Here is a 10906-nt window from a genome sequence, read left to right as displayed (position 1 = left end):
GCAGGAATGGTGGCAATGATTCCAAAAATACCATCAATGAACTGTTCACAATTAATTGCTTGCAGCATAATTTTCAAAAGATTTGCAATACTTATGGAGCAACTTTCTGCTGTGAAAACTTCCTCCTCAAAAACAGAAAACAAACAATAAGGAAAAGTCCTGCTTATTGGTCCCTTCATGGGATGTCCAGGGTATAAAAGTCCCACCTCTGAAACAGTTGTCAGAATCTCAGAAACCTCTGTGAACAGAACTCCTCCCTCCACATCCAACACCATGACCAACTCCTGCTGCTCCCCTTGCTGCCAGCCCACCTGCTGCAGGACCACCTGCTGCAGGACCACCTGCTGGAGACCAAGCTGTGTGACCAGCTGCTGCCAGCCCTGCTGTCAGCCCAGCTGCTGTGGCTCTAACTCCTGTGGCTCCAGCTGCTGCCAGCCCTGTTGTCAAACCACCTGCTGCAGGACCTGCTTCCAACCAAGCTGTGTGACCAGCTGCTGCCACACACCCTGCTGCCAGCCCTGCTGCTGTGTGTCCAGCTGCTGTCAGCCCTGCTGCCAGCCCAGCTGCTGTCAGTCCAGCTGCTGCCAGCCCAGGTGCTGTGAGTCCAGCTGCTGCCAGCCCAGGTGCTGTGAGTCCAGCTGCTGCCAGCCCAGGTGCTGTATCTCCAGCTGCTGCCAGCCCTGCTGCCAGCCCAGCTGCTGTCAGTCCAGCTGCTGCAAGCCCTGCTGCCAGCCCTTCTGCCTCAACCTGTGCTGCCAGCCAGCCTGCTCTGGACCTGTGACCTGCACCCGGACTTGCTACCAGCCCACCTGTGTCTGTGTGCCTGGCTGCCTGTCCCAAGGCTGTGGGTCCAGTTGCTGTGAGCCCTGTGGCTGTTGATAAAGTCACTACTGGAATAGAATAATCTATTCTCATACCTGCTGTAGTTTTACTTCACCCCAAGCTCTCTGCCTTTTCTCTGCCTCTAATACACATGCAATCATCAAATTCTCAATCCTCCTCTAATATGTCTGTGAATCATCTTACCCATTTTGATGTTTTCTTTATTTCTCTGCCTGTCAAGTCCATCTATTATAAACTGGATTTATAGTCTCAGCATTGGCAGAGACCATTCCCTTAAGTCTGGAAGTTCAAAAACTATACAATTAGCAACTATCTTCTTACATATTTGCAGTGATAAACACTCATCATTTTATCTCAATGTGTTAAGTTTTTTTTTTTTTGATTCACCTCATGATTCATCATAAGATACTTGTATTGTCTGCTGGACTGAAGGCACACTACCCAATGCTATTCTAATAAAGTCTTCTTTATTCTACTTCTCATCGTATGCTTGATTTTTTTTTTTTACCATTGATTTGATTTGTACATTGTGTGTTCTGATCTAAGTCATGTCATTCATCGCATTAAATTCACTGCATTGATCAAAATTTCTTCACAGTGAATAAATGAAAGAACAACTTAAGGAATGAAAGATTTCTTCTAGTTCATGGCTCCTGGGTAGCGGCTCAATTCGTGATTTCTTGGCCTCGTGATTGAGTGGAAATCATGGTGCAAGAGTGTGCAGAGACAGTAGTCACTGTGTGAAGAATGAGTGGATATGGGTATTTGTCCCAAAATGGGGTAATTATAGACCTCTCCTACTCCACCGCAAAGGGCCAGGGAGCATCAGAGTGGAAGGTACAAAAATTATTCTGAGAGAAGCTGGAGGAAAAGCACTGGGAAACACTGCTGCACAGTAGTCATTGCTCTGATGAACTCACAGCAGCTGTGATTCCTTGAAAGGTTTAAGTGACTCCTGCTCTACACGTAGCTAGGGTTGGGAGGAATCCAGTCCAGGGCCAAGATTTCTGATTCTAGAGCTAATCTAATCACAGGTACAAGTCAGTTTATGTAGCTATAACTCTGGAGCTTGGACATTGTAAATATGCGTGCCTCCGTTCTCTGGCAAGGGAAATACTGAATCCTTTCATTTTCTGATCATCTTTATTAACAAAATTCTTCTCAATTCATTGCCTACACCTTGGTCACCACCAGCCACTTAAGGCTGGCAATGATTTTAAGAATGCTACTAAAATGATGTGAACCGTATTGTCTCAGTCTCTGCCCAGCGACTAGTTAACCCCCTTCAGCCTGTGCCTGCTACTCTCCCGAGACTTTATTGTGAGTAGTTGTACTAGAAACAGTTTGCTCGTGTCATGGAAATGTCATTTGTTTATGTTCTCACACTTGTCACCGATAACAAATAGTCACATGGGAATAAATCATGCTGTGAGACAGACTAAGTTTCCCCTACACACAAGACATAAAGAGATAATTTGTTTCTAGGTCAAAACATTATTAAGGGGATAAAGGCGTGACAAATCCCAAGACTCGAGGTAATGTGTGGGCATCTATCCGCCTTTGATTCTATGATCTCTGGGCCACATAAAAGATCAAAATAACTTCCTGAGTTTGGGGAGGGAAAACAAATCAGAAGAGGGAAATGGAAGCCCAAATTCTGGTATCCAGACTCTGAAAGAATAGAGAAAGGGGAGATGGAAAGAGACATTAGAAGCCATGGTATATATTCATGTGGACTGGAAAGAGAAAACCCCAGAAGTCCGTGAACACTAGGGAACTTGCTGATGTAGTAGCTGATGCTACTATGGGAAAGGTCAAATAATTAAAAGAAACAAACAAATGAAAAGCCAAGTTTACCTCCCTGAGAACAATAAAACACACCCACACAACACCTGAGGGGTTCACCGTGCAGGGTGTATGTGATCTTCTCAGATACATAGCTAGAGAATCCCAATAGAGTGCATGCAACAGACCTTCAGAGAGACACATCTTAGCCCAGAAGTTTATTTGATCTTCATTTTTATTTAAGGACATAGACGAGGGAGCTCACTGGACTGCATTTTATTTCTTGTGTGTAGATCCATGATAACTCTTATTATAGAAATGGAGAAACTCCAAGCCCAAAGGCTCATCCCATGTAGGTTTTGGCTCAACTCTATTAACACAAACTTAACTCCCTTTGTTGTGTGTTTCCAATAAAGTTACATGTGCTTTTAACTACATCTCCAGTCCATTTATAGAAAATGACATGAGCATCAAATGCTCTTTGAAATTCTCCTTTTGCCACACCTAGAGGTTGCACTCTTGGGCTTTAAGTAGGTTTCCTTCAAAGAGAAAGTACTTTTGGATTCTAAGCCCTGACTCCAAAATATGATTGCTTAACTTCAAAAATTAAATGGGAGCTATTAGAAAACTCAGAAAAGAATTAAAGTCAAGTTTAAGCACAGTGGGACTAGAAATATACACCTGCTTCCTATTGCTCTTGAAATGAATCACCACCGGCTTATAGCAGTGTTATCTTCCAGCTGTGAAATTTGAAGCCAAATTTGGTCTCATTGGGTTCCAATCCAGGAGTTAGTATGCTTGGACTCCTTCTCCCAGTGGTAGAGGAAATCCACCCCGTCATTTTTCAGCTTGTAGAACAGCCCACATTCTTTGGATCATGAGCCTATAGTTTTTCTTGCCTGTGTTCTCCACTTTCCTGTCTTCGTAGAGACGTTTTACATGGGACATAAAAGCAGCCTCTCCTTCTTGAGATTCCTAACTAGAAAATATGGTCAAAATACATGACAGATTTGCAAGAAATGGTCTATAGGAAACCCAGCATTACGCACAATAAGCATGTGACAATAATTGGGATATGAGAGAGGAGCAGGGCAGGCCACAGAAGAGGATGCTGATAAAGCATGGAATCAGTAAAGGCTTCAACGAAGAGATTAAAAAACAAAATACAAACAGGAAAAACCCAGACAATTAAAAAAAAAACCCTTAAGATATAATTAGCACCGCATAAAGAGACCTGTAAATGCCCAATGAACGCATGGAAAGACAGCTCATTAGTCTTCAAGGAAAATCAAATTAAGTCTGTGATGAGAAAATACTAAATAGCTACTCGATTAGTCAATGTCCCGTCACGGTGACAAAATGAGATAAACAACTTAAAAGTAAACGTCTACTTTTGGCTTGTGGTCTCTGAAGTTTAGGTCCACAATCACTTTGTTCTATTGCTTTTAGGTTTATGGCTAAAGCATTATTATCATGGTAGAAACATGGGAGAAATTAAAGCTGATTGCCTCATGGTCGCCAAGAAACAAAGACAGAAGAGCCACCCTCCAATCTATATTGCAAGTGTGTGATCTCAATGATATCCTTCCTCCAACTAGGTCACACCCCCAAGTTTTTCTTAACAATATCATCAGAAGAGGACCAAGCTTTCAACACACGGCTCTGATAGAAATGTAAGAACCAAACCATAACAGTTACACAATAAAAATAGCTAAAAGTCCAGACTGAAAATATCAAGTGTAGATGAAACCAAAAGCAATGTGAACAAGCAATTGTATAATATATATATATATATATGTATATATATATATATACATGTATATATATATTATTGCAATTATATATAAGCAATTGTATAATATATATATATGTATATATATATATATATATACATATATATATATATTATACAATTGCTTGTATATATACATATATATATATACATGTATATATATCATTGCAACCTTAAGTGTGTGCATGGAGGGGGGAGGTACACACATGCGTGCAGCTATAGATGCATGTGTGTACACATGCTTGTGAAGGCCAAAGGACAACCTTGGCAATTCCTCCAGGAGCCATTCATCTTGCTTGAACTGATCTTGCATTGGCCTGAGACTTGTTGATTAGGTTAGGCTGGGTGGCCCGAAAGCCCTGAGGATTTGCCTATACTATTCTCTATGGTGCTAGGATGACAAGCACAAACCACTTTGCTTGATATCTTTTACACGAGTTCTAGGGATCAAGCTCAGGTTCTCATGCTTGCTTGAATGGTAAGTACTTTACCAACTGATCTATCTGCCCAATCCATGTAGCTGTTTATTTTAAAAAAAAAAAAAAACATTTGGGAGCTGTATGCTAATGTTTATTATATTCACAATTTGGAACCCAGAATTTTTCTTCAAAGAATACATCCATAGACGTCTACAAACTTGTAGACAGAAATAGACAAGTCAACATAAGAGTATGATTTGCAAAAATCAATGATAATAAACTGTCCATCAAGAACATAACAAATTAAAATATATAAGATCTTGTCATGCAATGAGAATTAGTAGATTATAGCCTTATCATACAATTATATGGAATGATCGAGTAAAATTAAAGACATGACTGCTGAATACAACAAAGCCATTAAATCTCACGAATATAAGATTGAGCAAAAGAAAACACACCATAATGAGTTACATGATTTCATTTTTAATAAAACTCAAAAGTTGGCCCACTGTGAGAGAAAACACACACACACACTAGTTGCCTTAGACAGCAGGGTAAAGACTGCAATTATAAAATCAAGGATATACATACTGGACATATACACACACTGTCACCTGATATGGAGGACATATGATTTCCTGTATCATATCTGGTCAGATTATAAATGAAAGGGGTATGCTCCTCTTTAAAATTATGATACAATTTATTTTAAAATGAAGGTGTCATTTTATGGCATTTAATTTCCTCATTGTCTTCTGGTAAACAGGGTTCAGATCTAAGCTGGCCAATGCCTCCTGGACCCCATGTTTGTCTTCTGAACTCGCATGTCTTATGACCCCCCATGTCTTCTGATCCACCATGTCTTCTGAACCTTATGTCATCTTATGAACACCCGTGTCTTCTGAACCTCCAGGTCTTCCTTCTGACTCTGTATTCTGGCTTTAGTGCTTATCAGTATGTTTGAAAAGTAACTACGGCCCACCTTCTTGTGATGAATTCTTTGATGAAACTGGTATAACATGGGTACCATTGGTTGCAGATATGCAAGCCTGTTGTAGTGTACAATAAGCAAATGTCTCTAGGAGACAGTTTGGATTCAGGCACAGCTTCATTTAACCGCTGTGAATGTAGCTCTCCATACAAACACATCCAGTATACACACAGCCAAGAAAACACGAGAACAGAGTGAATAAACACATATCCCAGCCCCTTCTGTGGCCATAGCGACTATCTGAGCAAATGATGATCATAGCAGGAACAATGCTGACTTCCAGAAATGTCCTTCTTCAAATTATCCATAATTAACTGCTTACATCATAATTTCAAAAGATTTCTAAAAAAAAAAAAAAAAAAAACAATTCAAGAAACAACTTCCTGATATGAGAATTTCCTCTTGAAAAACAGAAAACAAACAATAAGGAAAAGTCCTGCTTATTGGTCCCTTCATGGGATGTCCAGGGTATAAAAGCCTCCAGGTCTGAAACAGTTGTCAGAATCTCAGAAACCTCTGTGAACAGAACTCCTCCCTCCACATCCAACACCATGACCAACTCCTGCTGCTCCCCTTGCTGCCAGCCCACCTGCTGCAGGACCACCTGCTGCAGGACCACCTGCTGGAGACCAAGCTGTGTGACCAGCTGTTGCCAGCCCTGCTGTCAGCCCAGCTGCTGTGGCTCTAGCTCCTGTGGCTCCAGCTGCTGCCAGCCCTGTTGTCAAACCACCTGCTGCAGGACCTGCTTCCAACCAAGCTGTGTGACCAGCTGCTGCCGCACACCCTGCTGCCAGCCCTGCTGCTGTGTGTCCAGCTGCTGTCAGCCCTGCTGCCAGCCCAGCTGCTGTCAGTCCAGCTGCTGCCAGCCCAGGTGCTGTGAGTCCAGTTGCTGTGAGTCCAGCTGCTGCCAGCCCAGGTGCTGTATCTCCAGCTGCTGCCAGCCCTGCTGCCAGCCCAGCTGCTGTCAGTCCAGCTGCTGCAAGCCCTGCTGCCAGCCTTTCTGCCTCAACCTGTGCTGCCAGCCAGCCTGCTCTGGACCTGTGACCTGCACCCGGACCTGCTACCAGCCCACCTGTGTCTGTGTGCCTGGCTGCCTCTCCCAAGGCTGTGGGTCCAGCTGCTCCCAGTCTTGCTGCTGATAACTATATCTCCTGTCACGTGCTAGCTTGCCATCATCTAACCAAACTCCCCCGACACACTAATCCTGTGTGCCTTGCCATCACTAACTATCAATGGGTCATTTTCTTGTAAATGATTGTATCTGCTAGACAAGAGAGCCTGCTCCTCTCATTACTCAGCACTTAACCTCTTCGTCCATTTAACCTTCTCTTGAGCTTCAGTTATGGTCTCAGATTCAGAAAAGAAGCTTCATTCTTTCTCTTCAAGGAACTTAAAGCAACCCTTCATTCTTAACCTTTCTGTGATAATTATTTCATTTCTTAATTCACTCCTCTTCTCGTCACTATTGGGCTCACTTTAAGTTGTCTTGTGGGTTCCAAGTGTTCTAAATAAAATCTGCATTTATTCTTTTGAAAAATGTCTGGACAATGCCTCATCTTTTCTGGGGTTTCTGTGTGCTCTGATAGCATTTTCTTCACAAAAGCTTATATTCTGAACACATCTGTCATCAATGCACAGTCCTGCAGTTGCCTCATAACAAAAGTCTCTTATTCATCTGGGACAGCACTTGGGTCTTGTTTTATCTCACACTACTTTCACTTACATCTTCCTCCAAGGAGCTACAACTAAGGACTGGGAAGATGTGCCTGTCTCTGGCCTCTCCGGCTGCATGCACAGGGCATTATTTCAAAGCACAGGAAAGTGAAAGACAGAGGTACTATCGACAGTACCTAAGTTAGATGTCCAACAAAAGGGGATAGGTAAGGAAAATATGGCTTATATACATATTGAATAATTTTAGCCATAATGAAAGATGAAGTTATGTTCTTCTGGGGAAAGTGGGTGCAACTAGACATAATTGTGTTAAGGAATTAAGCCAGAGCCAGAGAGACAAATATCTTATGTTTTCTTTTATCATCAGCTCCTAGATTTTATGTAATCACATGAAGTCATTAATATATATATTACATGAAATGAGAAGTGAATCTCTTCCATTCTCTAAAGCCAGAAACTCTAAAGCAGTAGACTTTGCAGCTGCATTCTAAATACTTACCCTTATAGCCACAGATAACTACAGTTCTCGCCAGTTATCAAAGAAGGTTCTTTTTGCAGACACATACTATTTCAGAGCTCCATTGTTGGTCAAATTCAGAGAAGAAGTGACCACAGGGAGGTCAACACTTTGCTCAGTCTCAGTTGGTGTATCCACGATACAACTCCAACACCTGGGGTTCAGAAGACATCACAGAAGAACAGGCAGGACACCTGCTGTTAGAATGTCTTCTGGATATGACAGGCATGATGAACCAATGAAGGCTCAATAGTATGGTTACCTAAACAAGACTAGCATAATGACAACTCTAATTGACAAGCCTACTTGGATGAGGAAGCACTCTCAAGGCCCCACCCCTAGATGAGGAGCTACAGGCAAACAGTGGCTGCTGAGAAAAGGAGGATCTGTTCTCTCTGGGGATGAGTCTCCTGTTGGTCATCCAATAACGCGTAGTTAGGCCGAAACACATGTACATACAAGCACCGATGGGTGAGCTATATATGCATGTGTGCATGTGTATGTGTGTGTGCATACTGATGCACATGTGAGAATTATAGAAAAAGTAATAACTTTGAAAGAGTATGGGGGAAAATAGAGGAGTTTGGGGGGACAGGTAGAAATGATATAAGTACAATACTTATGTATGAAATTCTCAAAATATTTTTAAAGAAAATATAAGTAAAATTTCTAGAGGTGTAAAGGGGACTAACAGTAGAAGGGAAGGCAGATGGTAGTTGAAGGGAGTGGAACATAGGTGAATGTGTTTGCCACATGATCACAGCTACTGGACTGACTAATAAACATTTAAAGTAAGATAAAATGAGACAGATCATGGCAGTAGAAGCCATGATCAGGTATAAGGAAGACAGTCAAAGAGGGGAATATGTGTAGATGTTAAGAAATGGTAACTGTAGAGGAGCACAAAAGGGCTTCAGGACTCTCTTGGGCTCCCACTCATGAAGGATATAATCTAAAGTCTGAAAGCCTAGGAGGTGGCTCAGCTTAGAAAGGGCTTGCTACATAAACATGAGGACCTGCGTTCAGTCCTCAGAACCCATGTACAAAGCTGGGTGTAGCAGCATGCACCTGTAGTCCCAGGGCTGGTGAGGACCCAGGAAGCCCCCTGGGCTCACTGGCCAGCCAGTCTAGTAGTTGTTGAGCTCCAGGTTCAGTACAGAGACTATGACTCGACAACTAAGGTGAAAAAACTGTAAGGAAGAGATGCAACATTGACCTCTGGCCTCCACATGCACAGCCTGTCCCCTACACACACATTTACACACACCCACATACAAATAACAGGAGAATTTACACAGTCATAGTACCAGCCACAGGTGGGAAAACAGTTGCAAGAGACAAGGACAAAATGAATGTAGTTTCTCGACAGGAGATATGGGTAGATGAGGTATTAAATAGGAGAAGAAACTTCTCAGAATGCCATCCAGTGTGTGTATCACAGGTGAATCCCAACAGGGAAAGGGTATGTCAGGTGCACAGGACATAGATGTTCCCTGAAGCAATTGTAATGAAAATGCAATATATATATATATATATATATATATATATATATATATAGAGAGAGAGAGAGAGAGAGAGAGAGAGAAGAGAGAGAGAGAGAGAGAGAGAGAGAGAGAGAGAGAGAAATGGGCCTCCCTGTAAGTCATATAACTAGAAAAGCATCATCATCAGCTGAGAAAAGTCCTAGCAAATCTCAAGAGAGTTTAAGGTAAGTTGTACTTTCTATGGATGAATTCTATCAGAGTATTCAAACTGAATCTCTATGAGATCCCCAAGCATCTCTGATCAACCAATAAAATTCACTAATCGATTCATTAACATTCCCTCAAGAAGACCACAACATACAAAGGACTTTGTCATTCTTGAGGGTACATATAAGGTGGCATTAAACTGTTGAATACTTACCCAAGAATAAAGCGGAAAGTACTTACCAGAAGCTTCAAAGTTGAATATTATTATTTCTACAAATCTACCAGGGTTTGAAAAGGATTCTTGCAAATTCAGAAAACTGATCTTGCTTAAATGGAAGAGGATAAGGCCCCCTTTAGGGCATGTAAAAGTTATTATCTCGATAAGTTAGATATGTATACATATTAATCACAATTATAAGTCTAAAACTGAAATACTTCTGCTATCTTAACAAGTCATGAATTGTAAGAGGAAGTCAAATAAATAAGGTCACTTTTTAAATGAAAGGCAAGTGTGAGTGGCAGCATTGTCTCCTAAAATCTGAATTTAGACTGAAACCCATGGCTTGCCTAAAGACCTGGAAGACTCAGAGAACGACTCCCTCCCCTGTACTACATTTGAATAGGCATTGTCAGTGCTTGTATCTCTGCCTCCCCTTCATCAAAACTACTATAGTTCACTATTCCTTACTCATCTAAGATATATATATGTGTGTATATATATATATATATATATATACACACATATATATATCTTAGATATATATGTAGATATAGATAATATAGGTATAGGTATAGATATAGATATAAAATTGACAACTAAGCCAGAATGAGTTTTGCTAGCCTCAGTGCAATTTCTTTAAAATGTCTCCTTGTCTATTTTCTGTTGCTATAACAATGCATTTACAATCAGACAATTTATACAGGAAAGAGGTTCATATGGCTCATGATTCAGGTGTCTGAAAAGTCCAAACAGTGCCAGAATCTGCATCACAGAAGGGCTTCCCAGCAATCATAACACAGCAGAGAAGCAGAGGGAGACAGTGTATGTTGGTTACCCAATGTGAGAAGAATCAAGAGGCTGACTTGACAAAAAGCAAGCTTGTTTTATGACAATCTCTCAGGAGCTGGTTCAGCCCTATAAAACCCACCCATTCCCACCCAATCCAATCTATTCATGAGGGCCAATCCCCA

The 10906-nt window shown here is 41.4% G+C and overlaps 1 protein-coding gene across 1 annotated transcript; it reads left to right on the top strand.

Annotated features, from left to right (window-relative positions):
- The first annotated feature begins 273 nt into the window (after positions 1-273).
- LOC117710779 (uncharacterized) lies at positions 274-879 on the top strand. Its single transcript, XM_034505985.2, has 2 exons — positions 274-593; positions 624-879. The coding sequence occupies exons 1-2, from the start codon at positions 274-276 to the stop codon at positions 877-879; spliced, it is 576 nt and encodes a 191-aa protein (XP_034361876.1).
- Positions 880-10906: the final 10027 nt, after the last annotated feature.

The sequence above is a fragment of the Arvicanthis niloticus genome, chromosome 6, assembly GCF_011762505.2.
Source record: "Arvicanthis niloticus isolate mArvNil1 chromosome 6, mArvNil1.pat.X, whole genome shotgun sequence".
NCBI classification, from domain to species: domain Eukaryota; kingdom Metazoa; phylum Chordata; class Mammalia; order Rodentia; family Muridae; genus Arvicanthis; species Arvicanthis niloticus.
This window is presented reverse-complemented; position numbering and strand designations above follow the sequence as displayed.